The 24,974-nt window shown below is 41.1% G+C and overlaps 1 protein-coding gene across 5 annotated transcripts in view; it reads left to right on the forward strand.

Moving 5' to 3' along the window:
- Positions 1-2,451: 2,451 nt before the first annotated feature.
- osbpl8 (oxysterol binding protein-like 8) overlaps positions 2,452-24,974 on the forward strand; it is an 81,526-nt gene continuing 59,003 nt past the window's right edge. For all 5 annotated transcript variants that reach the window (XM_054624449.1, XM_054624450.1, XM_054624451.1 and 2 more), the window contains exons 1-2: positions 2,452-2,583; positions 21,827-21,924. In XM_054624449.1, the coding sequence (XP_054480424.1) occupies positions 21,880-21,924 (45 nt within the window). In that variant the 5' untranslated portion in view covers positions 2,452-2,583; positions 21,827-21,879. The remainder of the gene's footprint in view (positions 2,584-21,826; positions 21,925-24,974) is intronic.

The raw sequence follows: 24,974 nt of genomic DNA on the forward strand, positions 1-24,974 counted from the left end.
ACAAACAGAGGAGGAGGAGGAGGAGGAGAGCAGTCAAAGAAATAAACAGATAAAGGCCATATCACACAGAAGGTCACATAATCAGAGATTAGCCAGTGACCAGGGGCTACTAATACAAAGCATTGATTTTATATTTGTGCTATCAAATTCAGTTACATGCATTATTATTGCAAATGCCACCTATAAGGTTTTATGTAAGAATGGCCGGCTGCAGCCTGTGTCTCTTGTCACTGTAAGTTCATGGTGGACAGGCAGATAATATGGAATAGATGGTACATGGGTACATGATGAGGGGCGGCTGTGGCGTAGTGGAGAGCAAGGTAGTTCTCCAATCAGAGGGTCGGTGGTTCAATACCCGGCTTCGGCAGTCGATGTGTCCTTGGGCAAGACACTTAACCCCAAGTTGCTCCTGAAGGCTTGCCATCGGTGTGGACTGGATGTTGAATGAATGTTAGTTAGAGTCTGATGGTGGCACCTTGCATGGTAGCCTGTCATCAGTGTGTGAATGGGTGAATGATATGTAATATACTACTGATTGTAAGTCGCTTTGGATAAAAGCGTCTGCTAAATGACTGTAATGTAATGTAATGATGGACACTTGGTATGTTGATGACCGCAGAGGAGGCAAGGCGGGAGTTCGAAAGGGCCCGTGTTGCAGTTTTCCCCTGAAATTAGTTAGTTAGTTTTCAAAAAGCAGAGTCAACCAGACTGGCTCTACAGAAAGCAGTGAAATTGTTGTCTTAAGTCATGTGTTTAAGATGTATTGTATGGTATATCATCAATCTTAATTTCATTTCACCTTATGATCAATGCATGCCCATGCTGATGTTATTTGTCAAGTCAAAATAGTATATCTTTTAAATATATTTTGTTTAACTACAAATCCATCCATTTTCCGTAACCTGCTTATCCAGTTAAGGGTCGCAGGGGTGCTGGAGCCGATCTCAGCTGTCAATGGGCGAAGGCAGGGTCCACCCTGGACAGGTCGCCAGTCTGTCGCAGGGCCTAACTACAAATGAAAAACAATTTTATTAACAATAAATATATATATGTGTTTTTCTTATTTTCTGATAAGATTACAGAATAAAATAAATTAAATTAAAAATCCTGACAATGTTCTCCAGTGTTTATGGTCACGAGGGAACCTCCACGATAACAGACCTGGGTGACATCTGACATTTCGTAAAGAAGGCCAGAAGCAGCTAATGGAGAGCCTGGACAACATGCAGTAAGTGATTTGTGCCTCTAGATGTTCTCCATGTCCCATGATACTCTATTCAACCTGTACCTCAACCAGCCACTGGATGTCACTCTTTATCCAAGCAAGAATGAGTGCAGCTCCCTGACTGAAAACAATTGAAGAAATCCTGTACAGCATATACACCTACAGGTTATTTTCATTGTTTCGTTTCAATATTACCATAGGAACTTTAAAATATGTCAAGTCTATGATAAGATTCCCGTTATGGCAAGTTGAACACAATGACTCCCAGACTATTCATACTATTTATTCTTATGTTATATAACCCCATATACACATATATTATTCCAGTAAACATGTATTCCTTTACATCTTAAATTGCTGCATTTAATATATATTAATTGCATACATGCATGTACCTAGGGAAGAGGACCATAGTGGCCATCCCTTTGACATACCTACATCATCTTCGCATACATAAATAAATGTTATCTATCAAGTGGACTGGACGGATCACATGTAAACTGTCCAGCCAGGCAAATCAGATGATCACCGACCAGAAACAAGGGAGGAAGTCAGTTGTTGCATCAATTTACCCCGTTATAAATCAGAGACAGGATGTTGAATATTGGCCTTCAAAATAAAAGCAGGACTAGTCCTTTTTAATACCACTTTTAAGTCTACTACTACCAATTATAATACAAACGAATTCAGAATGTGCTCCACAGGAAGAATAATACTTCAATGTTTACACTTAACCACAGTGAAGTCAATACAAGCTGACAAGATGAAAGAGCTATGATAAGTCAAAATAAAATAATATTCGGATAGCAGGAATAATGAAATAATACACATTACAAGAATTATGTTTACACAAAAAAACAAAAAAACGTTTTCTTTACAATAGCAGAACGACATGATGTTAAGAAACCCACATTCCTTTTAAAGATAATGTTTTCTATGTATGAAACTGTAGTATCTCGGTGTGCGTGGCTTTTACTTTGACATTTTGTAACCGGAAACATTGTGCATTCCGTTTGCCTTGACCTTTGTCCAGTCAGACGACAGAACCGTGCAGGCGGGCTGGTGGTGATCAAGTTGGGTGGATATCAGAAGGCAACAGACAGTAGAAAGCATACCAGCAACAGTGAAGATCATTTTGAACTGTTCAAACTTTAATATTGGACCCACGTGACGCAGCTGGGCTGAGGAGGACGCGAGCAGTGAACACCTAGCTGGTATTAATGAACATTAAAACGTCGTTAGCTAACAGCTAGCAGGCAGACAAACGTCCCCGAGGACCGCCTGCATATTTACGGCCAGCGCTTTTCTTCCTTCAGCCAGTCAGACAACATCACGGGAGACCCCCCAACGAAGCAAAGGTAACGTTAAGTGTCACGCAAACCAAATGACACAAACACAAAATGAATGCTCCCCTTCCCACGCCTGCTCATGTTGGCTAAACGCAGCTAACGCTAGCTTAATTGCGAATTGGCTCTGCGAGGCTGTTGCGAGTTCAAAGACGTGACTCTGCAGTGGAGCAGTGCGTACTATTATGTAATAAACCGGGCTATCGATAGCTCAATCTCAAGTGTAGCAGCTCCTCCATCTCTGGACGCCTCCCGTTCGCATTTGCATAAACCGGGGGGACATTTTTAGGACTAATCTTCACCGAGTTACAAGTGTGTAACGTTGGCACGTTTGCAGTTGTGCATTTAGTACGTGATGTGCTACGGCATGCAGCAAAGTGGTGAATGGAAAGGAATGCTTGATTTTATTTTTCCTGCAACCACACTGTATCCGGGAGATGGATGGCAGAAGCAGTGACTTTGAAATCCATTCATCTGTGGTGTGTGCTGAAGATGTTGCTGCTTTTCCTACCTGACCTCCTCTGCTGTCTACATATGACACCCCCCCCATCGCATCATCCTCTAACATATGATCCCGCTTCAGTGTTGCCTTTCTGCAGCCTCCCTCCTCATCCCTGGTGCTCTGTTACCACTTTCACCAGACAGGAGCCAGCAGCAGAAACAGGAGAGTGGCCGGCAGTAAGACCTGTTCCTAATTGTGTCAGACAGCGGATGCATCCGGCAGATCCTGGTCTGTTTTCAGATATCTGATATCAGCCTGTCATGTTAGTTATCCACTCCTGCTTGTATTGTTTTTCCCTTGTAAAGGGCTCAACACAAACTTCCAAGTGGTTGCCAGCATCAGCTCTTGGTTGCCCAAACTGAAAATATGGTAGCCATCTTTAATTACCTTATATTTAGAGTAATTAGGATATCCTTCAAAATTAATCCAGCAAGTCGCTGGTTGCTTGCTCGTCCACTCTCACCATTTCAAATTTTGGTTTTCTGGACCTTTGCGCTGATTCCCACCGCAGATCCGATGGTCCATCAGTATTGAAGTCTTGAACTGTGGGTCCCTCAAGTGACACTGACATCAGCCTGCCCATCATCTTTACTCTCAGAGATGACCGCCAATGTATCTTGATTGTCTTAGCTGAAACCCCTCTCCTATACAGTTGAAGAGACTTTTACATGTTAAAAAGTAGTTGCCACTGATGGCAGTTAAAGGCAATGAATGGTTGCTACTTTCTCAAAATGGTTGCTATAGCAACCCTTACTGTTGAGCCCGGATTTATGTAAATCCTAAAATATATAGAAAGCCTCAAGTAGTAAGTATTTTTTTTAGTCTTGACAATAGGAATTGAATCACTTGTAACTGAGGTAAGGTAGTTCAAGTCAATTTTTAAAAGCTACAGTCAATTGATTCTGTGTACTTGTGCCTACTTAGGATCTGCCACTCACATACTGTATTTCCATGTTTTCCATCCGCTGCTTATTTGCATGTAAATGAAGGGTAACCCCATTCTTTCCATGCCAAACTTTTGTTGAGTCGAGGCTTGCGATCCAGGGTCACATGAGCGACCAGCTCATTTGCCAGCCAAATGGAGTTTCCATTCTGCCCTTCTCGAAACCACAGCCTTTGGCTTGCTCACTTTCTCTGGTAGACAAACGCAGATCCACAATTGAATGCAGAATCTAATTTTGGGAGTACAAGTATAAATACCGACATGCAAAGGCAAACAGAAATAGATCATTGTTGTCTGGGTTGTTTGCTCATTATGGCAGGGAAACACAGAACTGGAAAAGGTAACCGTATGCTACAGCAAATATGATATATTTCTGGACTAAAGAGCAGATTAGAATGCAGCACTGCCAATTTTGCATGTGGAAAAAAAATCTATTAAATTTGCAATTTATATTTAAAGTTACCTATTATGAGGCCTTTTATCAAGAACTATAGCCAAGGAAAAAGGACTTCAGTGGAACATTTACTGTGAGATGCACAGTTATGTTAATGAAGCTGATTAATTATGCCAAGTGCTGGACCAAAGGGACTAACTTGTCGCAAGGAAAGAGGCTGTTTCTTTGGATACTCACCATTTAACAAGCCCTCGTCTGCACAAAGCGTTCTGAGTGGGTGGTATATTCCTGATTTATATAAATATTTCTTTCCTACGATACGTTAGGTAAATGAGGTGCATGCATAAATTTAACAAATCAGTCATTGAGTTGTGGGCAGAATACTGTACACCCACATGTACCTCCACACCTGTATTTCCACAACTGACAGGGTGGAGCAACCTTGTGTTCACAGTAGCTTTCATTTGCGTTTTATTGTTTTATGTGTTTGCACTGATACTAATAGAGGTTATAAGCTGTAAGCGTTGTGAAGTAAAGTATGCTTTTATTGTCCTTAATCACAGTTACAGTCCTCGAATGGCTTCACAGCAGCTGCATTATGAAACAATAAAACAACCCCCTTCAATTTCAGTCCCTCTCTGGGCAAATAGTCACCTGACGGCAAGGCACAGCAACAGCCTTGTCCCTTACTGCCTCCAGACAGTCACACTATTAGGAGCCATAACAAATGCTGCGTCGCTCTTGAAGATATTGAAATGCCAAAACCAGTGCATCAGAGCGGCGTAATCTCCCCAGCTGGGACACTCGGGCCACTGGCTGTGGTTTGGATGATTGGATGCATTTGCTCTGTCAAATGCCAGATGTGCTCGAAGTGAGATAAGTAGCCTCTCACTTCCTGTCGGTGTGGATTTGCCCAACAAGCAGCACACAAATCAAGATTTGGTGTCAGCACACTTTTCTTTTGCGTGAGGCTCAACGGCCTTTATTACCATCCAAATACAGCTGGTTTTATTCCAATGGAACCAGTTCATTGTCTCAGCCTTAATTATTCCGAGAAGCTCAACTGCCCTCGCTTCCCGTACATCAAACAAAACTGAACAAATATGGCTTTAATATGCACCTGTCTCAGGCGATGAAAGGGCTCAGCATGGTTTCTTGTGTCCGTCTCGCACCAGGTCCATTGCTGAGATGAATTTGTTATTTGATAAAGGAGCGTGGGAGTGTCAAGCCCTTCATGAGTGTCTGAGTCCATTAACTTCAGTGTCCACCCTCGTCGTCCCCCAGAGCATAGCTTCGGAGGAAGGGAAACCTTATTACTGCCCACCCGAACTGCAGATTCCTTCTGTATCACCGAGAGATCTGCTGCTTTCAAAGCTATACACCTAACGGGTGTAACTCAAGCAGAAACAGCTTTAGATGCAGTATTGGCCTGTGCTATAGATTTAAAGTATCATCTCTTTAGTTTTGTATGTTTCGCTGACTCAAACCCATAACAAAGTGAGATTTTAATCATGTCAAACGTGTGTCTAGATATTCAAGGACAAAACCTTTGATCTACTGAGTCACTTAAACCATTTCCTCCAAAGCTGACTTGTGATCGGGATCACTTGTTGTTCCGACGCATGTGACCATCCAGATTAGCGGTTCCCCCATCAAAATGGAAAAACATGACTTCCTTAAAATAGCCTTCCTCATCTTTCACTCACAGATACTAAAACTCAATGTTCTGATCATTTCTATTTCTTGCTGATATGGTTTGACGATTGTCGATGAGCCATATCGTCCGATAAAAATATTTTTGTTCAGATTTTTTGTTATATCAGCTGGTGTACAAGGCTACAGATGACAGTATAGAGTAAAGTAGAGAGTAGAGTAGTGAACACTGGGAATACAGAGACACGCAAAATGAATTTCTCGTCCAGACTGGAAACGGGGGGAGAGAGAGATGACCTGCAACATATGTCCCAAGGCCGGAATTGGACCCGGGACATTGTGGTTAGATGGCATGTGCTGTAAACATTTGGCTCCTCATCCATTTCTTTAAACAGCAAAATGATTCCTGTCATAACTTTGAAGTCTGTCAATGCCAGAATGCCATTTAAAGCACAATGCAGATGTCTCAGTCTTTGGTATCAAATTTCAATATAGTTGAACTTTTTCAGGCAAACCGTTTGGAAAATAAGGGCAATGTGCACAACTATGGCTAGCACAACTTTCTTAGAGTGCAGTCTCAGCCGCACCCTCCATAGGAAACAGTGACCTTCACACGTGTGTTTGGTGTACAAGCAAGGTTAGGGTGAAATTTGCCTGATATAGGACATTCTTATCAAAACGTAGTACAAAACCATTAAGGCCTGCATGCTCCTCGGAGGTGAATGAATTATCACGTTACGTGTGGAGAGAGGTTTCACCTTCTTCATTCTACCATCATCACTTTTTAAGGGTCATTTCGGTATTTTTCAACCCCGTTTTCTCATGTTTTTGTGTCAAAGTGACTAATGGGGACAACAATTTTGGAAGTTACTCCAGCATTGAGGGAGAACGCTGCAGACGACTGCTAAATGGGCTTCAATGTAATCTCTCTGGGTAAGTCCTCGCCGTCAATGTACGTCCACTAAAAGTTCTTGTTGTTGCCACTGACAAGCTCGTCTTGTTATTATAGGTGTCACATTATGGAAAGAACCCTACAGAGAAATAAAACCCTTATTGAGGGTTTGCTTGATCCGATTTTTTTGTTATTGTGTATAAACAAGTTTGACTCGCGGAGAAGTCTCGTTCTGCCATTTCACGGGGTTACTCCTCATCACTATTGTTGAAATCATATAAATATTCAGCTATGACAATGGAAATCTTTAAGATAAAACTAAGCTACGCTTTCTGTACTCGGACACATCAAACTCTGACATCGGCACGCCTCTCTCCAGCTCTCACTCCGTTTCCACCGCTGTCTCCTGGCAACAAGTCACATGACACAATAACAAACAGAAAGCGAAAGGTAAAGAAAAAGGTGTTATTTCTCTGTATGGTTCTTTCTATAATGTTGTCAGACACTTATATTAACAATATTCCACTTTTAGTGGACGTACATCGACGGTGAAGAGTTGTCCCGAGCGATAACAGCCCGTTAAGCAGCTGCCGTCTGCAGCTATGTCCCTTAATACTGGACCAATTTTGAAAAAATTGTTGTCTCCATCATTCCCTTGGACACAAAAACATTGGAAAATACAAGTTGCAAGTCACCTTAAATCACCCTTTACATTTGAAAAGATCTTGACAAGTTGAATAAAGCATCCCTCAAAAACAGCCTGTTCCTTTTGCACTTTGCTATAATCATTATGAGTCTTCTTTGTTACCCACAAATGGTATTATGTATTCGATCCAGGCCTTACCCTCACTGAGGAATCTTGTTTTGCTGCATAACTGTCATTATCAGCCTCCAGACTGGCAGAGGACACCGCTTCCACAGTCCACCCCAAAAAAAACCATTGTGTCTGAGCTCTTGAGTTGACTCATAAAAGCTTAGCTGGGACCGTAGGTGTTGCCTCTGACCACACCTAACATTGTACTCAGTCCATGATGCAACTGAAATGCCCTATCTACAAAAGGAGACAGAAAAAAACCAACATCCTTCAACCCACCGTTGCAGCGAAAATATATTCTTGTGTTCTTTGAACACAATGGAAACAAAGGCCCTGAGAGTATGCCTTTTCTTTTGCTCCATTACTGTATTTGTGTGCCCTGGGGAATCGCTTTTTGAAGGTTTTTTTTTAGTTGTAGTCGCTTTAAATATTTCTTTGTAGGAACAAAGGCAATATGCGAGAACAAAAATATATATAAAATATCTCTAAGGGATGTTTGATCAGAAATGCAGGACCTGGTATTTCAGTGACTGAACAAGCTGAACAAGTGCACTCTAATGTTTTCACAGTGCGTCTTCTTTGTTTCTCTATTTTAAAACCGGGTGCAGAAATCCTGCATGCTAGACGAGCCTGAGAGCTCAGCAGGTTTTATGTGTTCAAAATGAAAAGTTTTTCACAGGTTAGCAATTGGCAGCAGCAAAAGTCATGATCATTAAGCATTTTTCTTAAAGCACTTGTTAAGACCTTCTTGTTTTTAACTCTGAGAGGAATCACAGGAAGATGGTGTCGGAGGCTGCTCTTTCAGTTCATTTTCTATCCCCATGTAAAAGCAACTTCATGATGTTTTGACATCAAATACAAACACCCACACCTCTAAAAATCCACCGTATTTAAGCCCGGAGCCGTGCCCTTAGCTCTCTTTAAAGGGTGTCCAATTGCTCATCAAGCTTCTTTGTCCAACCCAGTAGCCACTCATCTTAAAAGGGGTGGATACAGACTGGTGTATTTATGATGAATTGTATGTGAACTGAAATGTGTCAATCATCGTAAGTTTGATATTAACACTAATAGTCACACATACTATTTAATGTTTAATCATTCACTTTAAGATCTTATGGATTTTAACGTGATTATTGACGCTCAAAATGACTTTGATTTGTCACTGTTTGCTGTATGTGTGGGCGACATGACCTAAATCTTCTATTACGGCAAATGTAATTTTATATCACGGTTACAATATATATCACGATACAGTTATTGTTCTGTATATTCACTTGGGGAATGTTTTGAAACAACCATACAGTATTTCATCACCTTTCATAGTTTTCTCTTTGGAACTTCAAAACAAACAAACATAACTGCCTCACGTGAGCGAACAAAAATGTAAAACTAAAGTTCTTTCAAAATGGAAGCTTCAAGGTTGCTGGGAACAATCATTTCAAGTGTTACAGCTTTTAAAGTTAACAGGCGCAAATAAATACCAGTCGGACTTCAGCGCAATATATAAAAAAAATCTAACTAATTTGTATTTTAGAGTATACAACAGGAAAAAAAAGACATGATTTGTCCTGCAGGTTTTACTCATCTCTCAATTAAAAAAGCTAATAAACTAGAGTGTTCAGTTGTCTGGTGATGTAACCAGAGTTTGTCCTTATCTTGGGTTGATGTCGATGTCAGCCCGCATCTCGTTACTTTGCCGAGCAGCTAGATATCACAAGATCACACAATATCCCACGAGATAACGCAAGATTAGCTACTGCGGTGTGAACAATATTGACATATCTCTACAGGTAGACACATTTCTATCACCACAGGGTATATACACCGTCATATACACAACCCTAGTACAACTTGCCGTTTCTTTTTAATCCATCTGGTCATGGAAACACTTACAGCCGCTCCTTGGCTCAGCAGTGTTGTTAAGCTGAGTTAGTAGTGTTGTACATGCTTTGCTTCCTCGTGTCCTAATTCACTCACTCAGACTCCAGAGTCCTGTTCACAGCTGCAACTCTCTGAGGGATGCACAGTGCGTTGCTTTTCATTGATACAGAGGGACGATGATGTTTCTGTTTTGCTGATCTCATGCTCAGAGAGAGTGCACAGTGTTCAACAAGGATACAATGTCATATGATGTAGCATAAGTTAGCACCCACGCCAATTTATGGTCAACAAAACTTCCCCATAGGTCCGCTTGTATTACCGTATTTTCCGCACTATAAGGCGCACTTAAAAGCCTTTAATTTTCTCAAAAAACGACAGTGCGCCTTATAATCCGGAGCGCTTTATATATGGATTAATTCTGGTTGTGCTTACTGACCTCGAAGCGATTTTGTGTGGTACACGGCGCTCTGTCAAAATGTTTTAGTTCGACTTTGGTAAACTACAAAGCCGCACCGCAGCAGCATTACGGCCACCGTAGTCAGGAGCATCGCGGAGTAATACATACTGTGCTTCACCATAATATTACAGTGTGTGTGTATAAGGACCCCAAAATGGCTCCTGTCAAGAGACACGCTTACGACGCAGACTTCAAACTCAAGGCTATCAGTCACGCAGTAGAACATGGGAATAGAGCAGCTGCGAGAGAATCCAACATTAATGAATCAATGGTACGGAAGTGGAGGAAGTTTGACTGACTGACTGTTTTGTTTCGCTTAATGCGCCTTATAGTCCGGTGCGCCTTATATATGAAAAAAGATCGAAAATAGACCATTCATTGACAGTGCGCCCTATAATCCAGTGCGCCCTATAGTGCGGAAAATACGGTAATCCCCTCTGGCTAAACTGCAACCTGAGTGGAAAGGGACAAGTGGCGTTGGCGCAAACTAACACATACTGGAGTCACATTATTCACACAGATTTTGCATTTGGGTTGTACCATCTCGCAAGAAACATTTTAGGGCCCAGATGATTTGGGCTGATCAAGACAGACCATAAAGGTAGGGTGATAGAAAGACTGGATGGCATTTAGCCCGAGTAAAGAAAATATCTATCCTATAATCATCATACAAGGGTCGTTATAATATTACTGATTCCCCTGAAGTGCTAGGATAAAAAATTAAAGAGACCTTAAGGACGGAAGTTTACCCTTTATCGCTCTTATTTACTTCTTGTGCTGTTCTTATCAACATTTAAGCATTGTCTAAAAAATCGTTTTAGCATCTGTTGTATTACAACTACATAAGCTATCTTTGTGGGCACATCTCTCCTCCTTGTATCCAGTTTGCGCAGGCTGTACTGAGTCTGTGCAGGAACTTTGCTGAAAACTGCTGTCATTTGTGGGAAAGAAAAGTCTCCATCAGCAAAGAGATTTTTAACTTTGATGATTTGTTGGAGAACTGAGCCGTTGGCTGTGCCCTGACCTCCATCTCACTTATAACTCCAGCAGAACACAGTAAGTGTGTAGGTCACACTGATAAACTGAGTCCACATTGAAAGTCTTTGGCCCTAGTCACTGTTCTTCATTCTTATTAATCCTACTGACGATGGTTTTGGTGGTGTAATCTCCTCACAAGGACGCAACAGTCTCATTCAAAAGCTCAATCTCAAGCCACATTTTGTAAGATTTATGACAGTCACTGCGATGATTCAACTGTGAGTTTTGCAGATGAATCAGGCTTCTTAGATGGAATGGTGGAAGAGTCGACTATTCGGGTTCATATTTCATTTTTCTGTTAAAATCCAATATAAGCAGTATACATTTCTATTAAGAGACGGGGGGTCTGTATGCCTTATGTGTGATCATCTGCTGCTATCTTAGTTTAGCCTGGTTGCTGCACCCTGCTCTCTGTCACAGACCAGTGGCTTCAAGTTCCACACAACTGTGTAATTCAGTTTAATACGATGCATCTGTCTCCGGAGCAATAATGGGAGAGGGTGAAATAGAATGTTGTTGTTTTTTTTCTATTGAGGAGATTATATTTAGGAAATGTCTTTCTGTCTCTGTAAATTTCAGAAAGGGCATTTGACAGATTTCCTCGATGAGTTGTGATGTCATTTTTGAGGAATTTTACAAAAAGTTACCTTGCACAGAAATGTAGTAGATTGGATTTTTGAATGAATGGAAACCAGACCCCTTCACAGGAGCAGTACACAAAGCAGTAAATGTCTTTAGGTCATGGAGGGGCTCTGGCTTAATTGTGAAGGGCTGTATTAGATCAAAAAAACAAAAGAAACATAATGCTGTAAGGTTTTTTGGATGAAATAGTCATCATATATTTGTTCTGATTTGTCGTTTGATCAGCCCACCTGGTGAGCCCAATGACTCATTTGTCTTTATCCAAACAGACTCAACTATGCAATGCCATGATATTATTATTTTTTTATTATTTATTATTATTATTATCATTATTGTGTGTGCTTATTGCTTGCAAGTGTGTAGTGTAGAGTATTTTCCCAGTATCACTAATGCACCAACCTCAGCTAGGTGCTTTTGTCGGCAGCATGTTTCCCCTGCAGCTGGACCAATACACACCCCGCACATAGAATAATACAGGAACACATACATCCTGCATGTTGACACACACACACACACACACACACACACACACACACACACACACACACACACACACACACACACACACACACACACACACACACACACACACACACACACACACACACACACACCGCACCCTATTCACACAGACAAGTGTACAGACTGCTTGAGGAAAAGACTGGTCAATGTCTTGATGTTAAAATATGACAGAAATGCTAGGCTGTGCTTCCTCATGTCCACAATAGTGACACCGAATCCTGCTGGGGCTAAGCAAATGGGTCGGAGTCTGATAACACTCCCACGGCCACAGTGATGCACCATAATTGTGTGTGGAAGGTTGGTGTAGAAATGGGACATAAGGGGGGAGAGGAGCAGGAATCATGTTGATGGCATGTAGCACAAGTTTGACTGGGAGTTCAGGATGAGCAGCTTCCTGGTGTCTGAGTGAGCCTGAATCCATTTAACCAAGACATCACAGGTGACTTATGTTGGACATGTATCATCATTGTAGAAATGTTCCAGATTGATTGAAAAACCAGTTAAATTAATAATTGGTAGATGTAGCCCTATTCCACATAAATCCTCCCCACACTCATCCTCGAACTCCCCCATCATTTTGATCTCAACTACACAACTGTTAAGTTTGACAGATGTGACAAGATCTGTGCACAGACATACAGGAATAAAAACACCTGGCAAAATGTGGTCACACACACACTGAAAACAATAGCGGCAAATATAATACTATGACATAATGAAATTATTGTCCATGCGACAGGTCATAAAACTGCCCTGAAATAAAATGATCAACTTCTTCTTCATATTTACCTGATATTAGACTGATGATCATGAGACTGATATTAACGGAAAAAAGGAGAGACTGCTGTGATTGGATGTTCCTGGTCACATGACAAGGCTTGACTCCCTCCTAAGGGGAAAAGTAGTATCATGTGTTCTGGGTTTCCCCCAGGACAATGGTTAGCAGAGCAGTTATTTAATTAATTTGATTTCAAATATGGGATCAGTAAAGCCCTACAGACTGATGCCTTCTGCCACACAAACAACTGTAACAGGCAGCCAGTGATATACTGGGTAACGTTTAAGCTAGTCCCCATGGAGGTTTTAACACAGGGTATTTTTCTTTAGCGCCATGACATCAATCTGTCACTTCTTTCAGGTTATTTAATGCTCTCTCTCTCTCTGTGTGTGTGTGTGTGTGTGTGTGTGTGTGTGTGTGTGTGTGTGTGTGTGTGTGTGTGCGTGTGCGTGTGTGTGCATGTGAAGACTCTGATGGGATTGCACGACTACAATACATTGAGGTCACATCGAGCAGGGAATGCCTATATGAAAAGCAGTCATTACACACACACACACACACACACACACACACACACACACACACACACACACACACACACACACACACACACACACACACACACAGAGGGAGCTCTGACTGCAGCCGAAACCGGCAGCCCTGCAGCAGTAGCCTACATTTCAGAGGAGGACGAAAAAATATGGTGATGTCATCTCTATGTCTCTCTCCCCCTCTCTCTCTCTGTATATCTCTCTCTCTCCTCGTCCTCTCTCAGAGGCTGTGTTGTGAATGTAATGTTGCTTTCTGCTACCCGAGCTACATGAGGTAGGTCCTTTTATTCACCTCCCCTGCGCTCTCTTGCTCACGTGCATGCCGCGTCGGTCCAGTTGTCTCCGCGCTCCTGTGTTTGTGTGGTAGAATTTACTTGCACTTGATCTGGATGAATGTAGTCTGGTAATGTTCCCGTGTGTTGAATAGTCTCACTCTTAGGGCTTCTTCTGGGTGTTTTCACGCTGTGTGTGTGTGTGGGTGTGTGTGGGTGTGTGGGAAGGCTGCGTTAGAGTGACAGATGCTAATACATAGAGGTCACATCACACCACAGCCCGATGATGTGTCCTGATACCGAGTTAGCCACTCAGAATTTGTCCGGTGGTGTCAGACTGCAGATGGCTGTTGAAAATCCCAGGCTGAGACGAGGAGGTGAATCATATTCGTCCAGCTCCTTACAGTATTGATCGTGTAGAGATGATGGTTACGATGCCAGTCTCCCAGCTACCCTTTTTCACCCCCCATGCACTTTTTTATTAAAAGGTCATTTTCGGGTCACAGGAATATCGTCTGCCGTCGTGAACTTTGCACTAGTCACCTCCTTGTGCTGTCCACAAATCCTTTAAATCATTCAATAACCATCTTTAAGCTGAATGTGCTGACTTCTAAGCCTCACATCTTCTCTCCCTTTTTCTGTTATGCAAGAGATATCTCACACACACACACAAACGCACACGTATAATTCCACTCGGGCTGTGTGCGTCACACACATCTTTCACCGTGCAGCTCTCTAGCTCTGTTCTCTTCGATTTCTCCCTCCGTCTCTGTGGCAGGGTTTGTTTCATGGCGTTTCGTTACAAGCCAAAATTGAGTGAAAAAGCCGAACAGCCGCAACGTTTTTCCCATGAGAGGATCGAACGCTCTGAGGTCACAGCCCTCTCCTTGACACCGCAGGAGTTCAGATCTTTTCATGGCGCTCATCAATATTCCCATCCACACGCCGTTGGGATGGATCAGATAAATGGATGTTCGTGAACGCTGAGTCACCTTGTTGCATTCCAAAGCGTTTTAATTTTGCAAGGTGACACACTTGCTGCATGTGCTCCACAATGCCATTCTCCCACATTACAGGATGATAGAGCGGGGATATGATCAAAGGAAAAGACGCATTCTATCATGTGGGATGTTTTGCTGTCAGAGATGATATTGAAGCACCACAGGAGCACTGTTTTAATAATAACACTCATTATGTAACTCTTAATCAGGTTTATTTACATGATATCAGTCTTGTCTCTAGTTGAGCAGTGCTCTATGTGGCTGTGCTAGTGTCCCGCATGTTTTACAGTGGAAAAGACGTGGAAACCGGCTTTAATGAGCTGCATGTGGCACATGATATTCTAAATGTCTCCTATTGGCAGCAAACCCTATGAAAAGACAAAATGAACGAATGGATCCTACTAACAAGTATTGTCTTTGCAACCGAAGCCGGACGGCTCTTATTTGTCTGTCCCATAGAGCTCCATTGTTTAACAACAAATATTGAATGCATGTCAATAAGCCACACTGTTGCACTGGGTCACATGTTCCTTTATCACTGTAAAGCAGAAACACACTGTCGTTTATTTATACTCAAACCCGAGCTCACTGTCCTGCTGCTGTAAATACTCATCAGAGCGCTAAATGTGTGTTAGTGTGGCCGAATAACAGTCACCAAGAAACGCACTTTTAAACTCTGTTGTTTAAGGAATTTATTTAGTATTCTTTTTTTCAAAAACAGTACTTTTATAGATAGTAGGGAAATGACCCAAAGACTAGCCAACGCAAGGCGTCTCAGTTTGTCAGCCTGCTTTATTCAACACTGTCTTATTATCATTTCTGATTTATAAGATGGGTGTATGGATGCACTCTCTCCTGCCAAACCTTCAGGACGTTTGAAGACGAGATGATGGGGAGGGAACAGAAATTATGTAAAGTTATCTTGTATTTATAGAAACAGGATCTGTTCAAGGATGAGATTTTAATCCGTGCTACAGGAATGGCTGCCAGATAATTTTTAATTGTGCAATGCTGTAAATCTCACAAATGAATCATCTGTAACTGTCCTGTCCTGAATCTGCTCTTTACATTGAAAGTAATCCACCTCTCTTTGAGTCTCTGAACAGTATCCGATATTTGTAGATTTTCTTGCCAAGGGTGAAGAAAAGTGATTCTAATTCTGGTGAACCAGTGTTGGGTTCTCTGTGGTCTAGCAAGGCGATCCTCTGCCTCTACTTACATGGTTGATTAATATTCCTCACTCCCTGACCTACATGGCTCTGTTTAAAGATGTCTCCCCCTGAGCACGGCACCAAACTGGCACAGGCAGAAGATTACGTTGGACCCAGCAACTCGAATGTCCCCTCTCCCCCATCCTCCCTGTCCTGTTGGACTCATTTCCATAGAGAGCATTTTTGAAAACATGCTGAGTAGATTTCTGAGCTGTCTGTGTTTATGTAAGCCAGTCATCTTAATGGTATGTCTGTCTGTTTTCCATGTAATAATTAACAAAAATTCTTCATTTGGGGAGCGATTCACATCAAAGTTGCACTTTTCTAGGCTGGCGTTCAGACTGAAAACAGCTGTGTTGGTGAGAACATGTTGTTTCAGGGAACATTTTACCTGTTGAACATCAGCATGCAAGCATTGTCACTCGTTAGCATCTAGCTCAAAGAAAAGCTGTGCCTCACAGTGGCTATCCTCTGTTATCGCCTTACAAGAGACTCTTGTAAAGCGACAGTATTCAGCCGCTCACCTGCAGGCAGGGTTAGTCTATGTGGTTAGTCCTGCCCTCATCCCCACAGTTGGTCACGCTCCAGCACTGTTCAGTCATCTTGATGAGACTTGATAAAACTTGAAAAGACGTGTCAGTGGAGCCAGCACAGGTGGCAAAGAAGCAATTTATTAGCACACAATAGTGCTACTTAATTGGAGGTTTGTTGCTATGGGATTTCTTTTGAGTTGCAAATTCTTTAAAGTGTAGTGTAATTCCAATTTTGGCTGCGGTGAAAAGAGGGGGAAAACTTTGAAATGATGAAACAAATGTAAGTATGTGACCAAACAATAAACATGTCTGTCCAAATAGTCCTAATTGCTGAGATCCAGGTTGTTCAGCAACTCAAAACACCAGCATGGCTGTTACTACTAACTCTGAATGAAGCCCACTACATTAACATTATAGGGTAGGCTCCCAAAACCCATTCCATTTTATTTCTTAAGATGTGTTCCCTGACATTGGCAATAGTGAAAACTGGTATTTTTATATTGGCATACATTTTTTGTCATATTGCCCGACCCTAGTTGAAGGAGAGATGGAATCCTCAGACAAAAACACATTGTGGTTTAGTGTTTTAATTTTATTACCGAAGTGGGAAAGAAATATCAAGGACCAATATGGGACATTGTCACAATCTTATGCTTTGCTTTTATGCTTTTTGCACCGTACATCACACTTAACCACTGGGCAATCATTCCTCAGCAGTGTCGGCAGTGATTGGCCTCTATAGATCCTCCTCTTTGGCTGTTGGGGAGCCACCTCGCCACAATCAGCTTAGGGTCCTGAAATGATTGCTATCCTCTCCTGCCCTTGAGCTGAGCCCAACTGTTAGTCTAAAAACAATCAAAGTAAAAACTGCTGCACATTTAAAACAATAGGGACAAGCAATCCAAACAATTCTTTCCTGGTTCTCATTATTTTCCAACCGAGCATTATGTAATTATTCTAATGTATGTTTTTGTTAAAACAAACTTGTATGCATCATATTTTTAGGATATTTGGCAGACTACAGTCAGTAATGTGCAGCCCTAATTGAAAGCAAATTATGCTCTGCAAGGCTCCTATTGAACTCCTATTCAAAACCCCTGAAATAAAAAAAAAAATACAAGGTTGACATTATTTACTTAGCAAGCATCAAGACCCAGAGGGAAATTACATAAATAAACTTTGAGGGCAATCAATGACTTAATGCTAGGGATTCTGTGTCGTCACTCTGAACAGAAACCTTTTTAGATTAGTTATTGTGGTATTGTCCCATAAATCCACCACTAGGCCATCGTCACATTTGTTTCTTGTGGCACTGGTTTGGCCACCTGTTTAACAAGACTGAAAAGAGGTGTTTGCCTTTTTTTTTTTTATTGCTAGTGATGCGTATTCACACACCCTCGCATTTATGCTCTCGAACTGTCGTATAAATTAGAAAATCTGGCAACTAAAAACACATAAGCCAAAAACATTCCCTGCCGTTTCTTGGCTCTGTGGAGAAACCCCTCCGTCAGTGTTTCATGCTTTGTTTTCGTGGGCCACTGCCAAACCACAAGTTTAGGGTTCCTTGTGCATTTGCCCTCTATCTTTGGCAACGATTCATAGCTCTTAGCTGACTGACCGCTGTGGTACGGCTGAAACAGATTGTGTTGTGCGAAGGGGCAGAGTGTCACTAAAGTGTGTGAGAAAGTGAAGACAAAAGAACCATAGCACAGTGGATTGTCTGTCACTGGATATTCCATTGTTTATTAAGTGTAGTGGAGTCTGGAGTTTAGTATGAAAATGGACAAAAAAGCTTAAATAGGCAATTATAATAAGACAATAAAAGAGCAAGATTAAAAGTCTCTGTATACCTAGACACAGCGGTTTGCTAAATGCTAATCAGCATGCTAACATGCTTGACATGACAACGTTACCTTACTGATCTTTAGCCGGTATATTATTTACTATTTAACTAACTTAGTTTCTGGTTGTTACCATGCAAACATTTGCTTATTAGCACCAAACACACTACAACTGAGTCTAATGATGGATACCATGAGTTGTGCATGTATTTGGTCTTAAACATATAATATTGGACAAAAAAAATTAAAAATCAAGCAATCACCAAAGTAATTAGAGTTTCTCCTGCGGGGAACATGAATATTTGTACTTAAATTGAATGGCAATCAATATAAAAGCTGTCGAGATATCTCACTCAAAAACAAAAATGTTTAGATCCATGCCATGTCCCCATAAGGGAACCTGCATATCGAGGGCAACTTCAGAGCTAATGTGTATTTAGTCATTCTAAAAATATACTGCAGCAGAATGTTAAGCACAGGGAGTCTCTTTGGATGTGAGTGTCAAATAAATACCAAAAAATTTAAGTCGTTGGCCCAGAACTCTAGACCCGGTGATAAGATAAAACACTAAACATATCCCAGAGGGAAATTCAGCTGTCATCGCTACAACTTCAGAGACGATATCTAATAGCAGTAAGAGTTGACAAGCAATCAAATAAAAAATAAATGGTCTACCTCCCTTACACTGCTGCAGAACATTCCCCGTGGTCGCAGGCCTTTGATTTCTGTGTTGTTTTCCCACCTCTCCTGTGTGGCCGCTGCTCCAGACTGAGACACAGACTGATTGCTAAAGCTGGTTTTGAGAAAGAGTGGAAAGCATCCGTCTAAGAGTGACGGGGTCCTTGAGAGCCTTGGCCAGATGAAGTGCGTGTGCCTGCCGGAACCAGGCTGTTGGAGCGCTGGACCGTTACATTAGTAGAATGACTGCTTGGTGGGGGGGATTTGGTGACCTTCTCCTTTTCCGGATGTCCTCGTCTGATATTAGGCACTATTTGTCTCTCAGGAGTCTCCTAGAGCCGCTTCCTTCCTTCTAATACCTTCTTGGCACCTTTCAAAGGAAATTCATGTATTAATGTTGGGAAAAGCTGCCGACAAGGGCTGAGAATATGGGGTCAGTTGGTCTATTGGTTGGTCCGTATGCTCTTGTACAACCAAATTCTCATTGGTTTGCTTCCTAATCTGATCATTTCGGGGGCGAAAGGGGCATGTGTGCGTTATTAATGCATACATTTGCAATGTTTGAGCTCTCAGTTCCTAATTCAGCCAGTTTAATATTATTTGCTGCTGTTGACAACATATTACAAAGCGAGGGCATCTGCAGTGTAAACCCTCAATAGAGAGAAATCTGTCTCTATCAAGTGGCCTCTCGCGGCCACATAGTCTGACAAGGTGTAATCTCAGTTGGGGCCACAGGGTTCATACCATTAATATATCCACACAAAACAGCAATCAGCACAAGTGGCTGCCTCCCATAATCTTAAAAGCATTTTCAGGACGACCAAGTGTTGGCAGGCAGCTGCTCCACCCAGAATAATCTCCCCGAAAGCGTAGAGTGTAATTAACAGATGGTCCCTCTTGTTCATGAACTCATGTTGAGGATTTAGTGTAGTGTTAGCATTAGATGCGTTACAGTTGTGAACAGTTGGGTCAGGCCTGTGTTTTATTGTGTGCTTGTGTAGCAACTGCATGGAGAACAGGAGCTTTTTGGTAGACGGCTCTGTGTGGGGAAGTGAATGTTAATGGACACAGTCAGTGTACAGTTATTTTTGGTATGAGGACTACCCTTTTATTTTATTTTTGAATCATGGAAAATGTGAATTAACGAATCTTTGCATTAAAATAATAATAATTATTTTTCACCTTAATTAAGTATGTTTTTTGTTTTGCCCATCTGCTCTACAGTATATTACTCTTCTTTTTGTGGACAGCCACAGCATTTAGGAAAGTCTTTCACAGGCTGTCACTGTAGGGACCAAAGTGAAGCCAAAACATCTGGATCGCCCCCTGGTGGCTGGCTGTTACTTTAGGAAGTGCTTGATTTGATGTGCAGCACAGTGTTCTATGAGTGGATCATGCATTTTAATTGTCAGTATCGCAGTAGATAATTTAATTGCGGGAAACAAAAAGCAAAATATTTGATTAATTGTGCAGCCCATTCTTTTTTTATTTATTTTTTTATCAATTGATTATTCGGTTTGGTCTTTGAAATGTCTATCACAATTTCCTAATGCTCAAAGTTGATGTCTTCAAAAGTCTTCTTTTGTCCAAAAACCCAAGTATATTGAGTTCACAATTCTATAAAACAAAGAGTAGCAGAAAATCATAAATTCTTGCCTTATTATTGGGGCTAAGCAAATAGGGATTCATTGGAGTAGCTGTTGGATTTATTCCATGAAGGTTCTTAGTAGTATGACAGTATAAATAATTTTCTGTGTGTTCTCAAAAGCTCATTGTATCCCCTTGTGTCTTTTCCTAGTGTTTCACACACACACGACACTGCCTATTGTATTTGTCATATTATTTTATAAGAAATTTTGCACAGTCAAGTTTTTTTTTTATATCTGAGGGTTTTAACAGTATATGAGCAGGTAGGTGTTAAATATGAGTTAGTAGACAGCTGAGTCTAGGACTTTTCCTGTAATCCCATACTTAATATACCAAGAACAGTAAGTAGATTTGAGTTCCTGGGGAAAGGTGACCCTCACTGATGTGACCTTGAGTAACTTCCCAGTGGGGGAAGTTGGCAGCCAACAGAAACCTTCCTTGGGTAGATAAAGGTTAGAAACAGTGTCACGCTCCAACACTTCTATAAGGAAAACAAGCTGAGGGCAGACAGAAAAATATAGATTGAAAGAATACAGGACTCTGGGGAAAAGGAGCAGACATCGCTGGCTTATCCTCCACCCTCCCCTGCTCGCACTAGAAACAGGCTGTTTATTTAAGGCCTGAAGCTACAGCACGTTTGTTCAGGTGGAGTCAATAGACAGCAGGGAATGGTGAGCATGTTTCTGCTGTATTTGTATACAATGACAGAAATGAGGGAAATCTTTTGTCGAGCTTCTGTATTGGAAAACAGTGCTGCCTGTTCGTTCTGAAATGTGATAGAGAAGTAGGCATGATGTTGTAAATAAGTCCAATATGGCAAGCTAGCCTTCCCACATGAGGTTAACGGGTACTTTGAAAAAACCTAGTGCTATTTCAAGGCAGAAAATAACTGCTTCCAAAACAACGTAGAGGACCGAATCATGAAGATACTGAAGTGAAAGAATTTAAACATATATTGCACTATTGTTATGCTGTGGTAACAAACTGCTTTCTCCCTCCTGACAGATATGCAGTCGTCAGAGCAGCGCTGACAGGCCTGACTCTGGTTTAACACAACCATGGAGTCCTCCTCTGAGTCCCAGCAGGAGCCTGAGAAAACTTTGGTGAGTCAACACACTCGCATATGCAGCTAGTCCCACATGAAGAAGATAGTTAACAACCTGCTTATGAAAAAAAAACGGGAATTAGGAAAACATTATGGTGCTTTCAAGTGGTAATAAGTTCCGTAGGTCCACTATATTTTTAAAGATTCTGACCAATGAACTCAAGGTGACATTTGTTATTGAGCATTTATGGAATGAAACGCCACATGTGCTGTGCACAAAGCATACTCTTCATTCTGTGGGCTCCATATAAGATTAAGTAGTTATCTTAAAACTACCAACCCTGCCTCATTGCCTCTTGGAAACTGATAATTGTCCCAGATAATTGGTGGTCTTCACTCTACCTCCAAATATAGTCTCAAGTCGGAACCAGTTCCTGTTCCCTGCTGGCACCAGTGACAAGAGTAGACTCTTCTCTCCTTAATGATTAACTTAAGGTGCTGATATTGCTAACGTGCCACAGGCTTGTCAGGCTCGCTGTGGTAGACACTGCACTTTGCTGCCAGTAATTAAACTTGTCTGAGGGTGTGTGTGTATGTGTGTGTCAATAGATAGACAAGACCGCTACGCTCACTTTGGCTAAAGATTTTAAAAGGTCACACAGAGGTTTGTTTTTTTGACGCCCTGTTTCGTAGTCGGACTTGCACAATATCTCTTTAAAATGTAACTATGGTACTTTCTATTGGTGCCTTTTGTGTTCAATCCATTTTTTTTCCAAAACAAGAATGTTGAAATTAATTTATTTTCAATGTTTAGTTCAACAAGCAATTTGTTGTATTTTACTGGAATACTGAAAGCAGCAGAAAGACAGAATTGAGTACACTTGAATATCAGTTATTTATCGTAAGTTAATTGTTACGCGATACGTTATTGCATATTTTCCTCATATAGTGCAGCCCTATTTCATAGGAGCAAATAATATGATGAAAGGGCACTGAATATGAAAAGGACACAGTCATCCACAGCTCTTGTTCTTTGTTCTGCACAACAATGTTAAGTTGTAGCAACTTCCTGCTTGGTAATGCAGGTTGATAGTGCCCTTCTTTTTGTGTTTTTGATAGATCGTATGGTTTTAGGATTTACTCTTAACAAATCACACAGCAGGCCTATTCTCAGGGATCTGTCGTGGTCATAAATAGAGTACATTCATTTTGTGACTCGCATATAGAGGTACAGACAAAGCTAGGAAATAAATATATATTTGACTAGACTTACCTCATTGTGACCCAAGTATATTAAAAGAGAGGGAACACACAACAAACTATTCACACACAAGTACATTCGTACAAACAGCATCAGAAACAATCACAGACTTCTTTAAACGGGACAAAGATGAACTGTTTGAATTATATCCAATGTATTTACTTGTGAGTGTTAGCCAGTCCTGAGATCTAGTCTGGTGAACCGGAGGTTTGAGAAGAGATGTGATCTACCGTGGCAGTTTCAGTAGAATACATTTATTATGAAACATCATCATGTGTAGTTCTCCTTTTGTTGCTAGTGAGGACCTACTTTTTCAAATATGAAACAGTATAATATGTATCACTGTAATGAAGTGCAAAGCACAATAATCAACTGCTTCATGTTGTTCTAAAGTGGTAGGAGCACCATGGGAGTACAGGAGATGATGGTTGATTGCACAGTGGTTCTCCTGTCCTCATGAGAAAACATGGTTTATACTGATATAAGAAACACATTTTTATCTTCAGTTTCTGCGTGGGTTGGCTCCATATTTATAATAATGAACAACTTCCATTTTAATACAACTATGTGTAAGGATAGCACGAAGCAAGAAAATGCAATTATGAGTTTTTGTCAACATGTTTATTCAAGTAAAAGGTTATGCAGAGATGTCTGAAGAATGTTAAAGGTAGATTAATATAGATGCAGCTTGAGTTGGAGAAGAGCTACATGCTTACATTAGTGTATCATCTGCATAAAAAATGATTTTGGAAGACGTTTAGAGTAGGAATATTATTTATGTGGATAGTATATATTAATTTTCCAAATAGAGAACCTTGTGGTACCCCATAATATTACAGGAGACCTCAAGGTGAAGGAGGGGCGGGACAAATACCACCAAGGTAGCATACATCTTGAACCGGGCTCCGTCCAACTTCAGCTCCTGAACCAAACAATGGTACACACCAAGACGTTCCCTCGACCTCAAGCTCTCATGAACTCACATAGACCTACAAGTTTCAGCCTTCCCTTTACCCAGAGCTAGAATTTTACCCTGTGCCTACATTTTTTCTACCATGGATATTCCGTATCATAGCATCATAGCAACGAGACACTGCTTTGGTGGACACAATTTTGTATAATAAATATTTTGTGATATTTAAATGCTGGAACAGATTCATTGTTGAGATACATTTAGAAGTATTAAACTTGCATGCTTAAATATAAGTATAACTTATGTGTTTTCCTATGATCACTTGGTAAACCATTAGTACTGATGAGTGAGGAAATACTCTTAACACATGTAGCCCATTAAATGGATAATATTCATTATTTTAAAAGTAAACCAAGAAAATCAATATTATTACAGATTATATTAAACAACAAGTACTCCATATTATTATTTACCCTTCATGTTGTTCTCGGTCTCAAAAAAGGTTGGGGACCCCTGTTCTACATTGACCTAGCAGGGATGGTAACCAGGGGCACCTTCAGTCAGCACGCATTCACACACCCACACATAAGTGTGATTCTGCCCTTTCATTTCACCTTAATCATAATCCCCAGTAGCCATTTTTGCAGCAAGCAGGAGGGCAATTATAATTGCAGATAACTAGGGTGATAACAGTTCTGGCCATCTCTCCCATGGGCCTCCACAGACAATGACACAAAGGGATGGTATGGGAGCAGAGCTAAAAGCCCTTTCCTACTTCTTTGAGCCTTGCTTGGAGTGGGAGAGAGTTATAATAACCCTCTATCTGCTGGTAGTGCGAGCTAATTTCTCAACCTGCCTTCTCTGGAGCCTATTTCAGTGGCTGCATAATTAAACTGCTGATGCATATATTGATTTGAAAGCCACGTGGGTGTAT

This window comes from Anoplopoma fimbria, chromosome 23 (genome assembly GCF_027596085.1).
Source record: "Anoplopoma fimbria isolate UVic2021 breed Golden Eagle Sablefish chromosome 23, Afim_UVic_2022, whole genome shotgun sequence".
In the NCBI taxonomy this organism is placed as follows: domain Eukaryota; kingdom Metazoa; phylum Chordata; class Actinopteri; order Perciformes; family Anoplopomatidae; genus Anoplopoma; species Anoplopoma fimbria.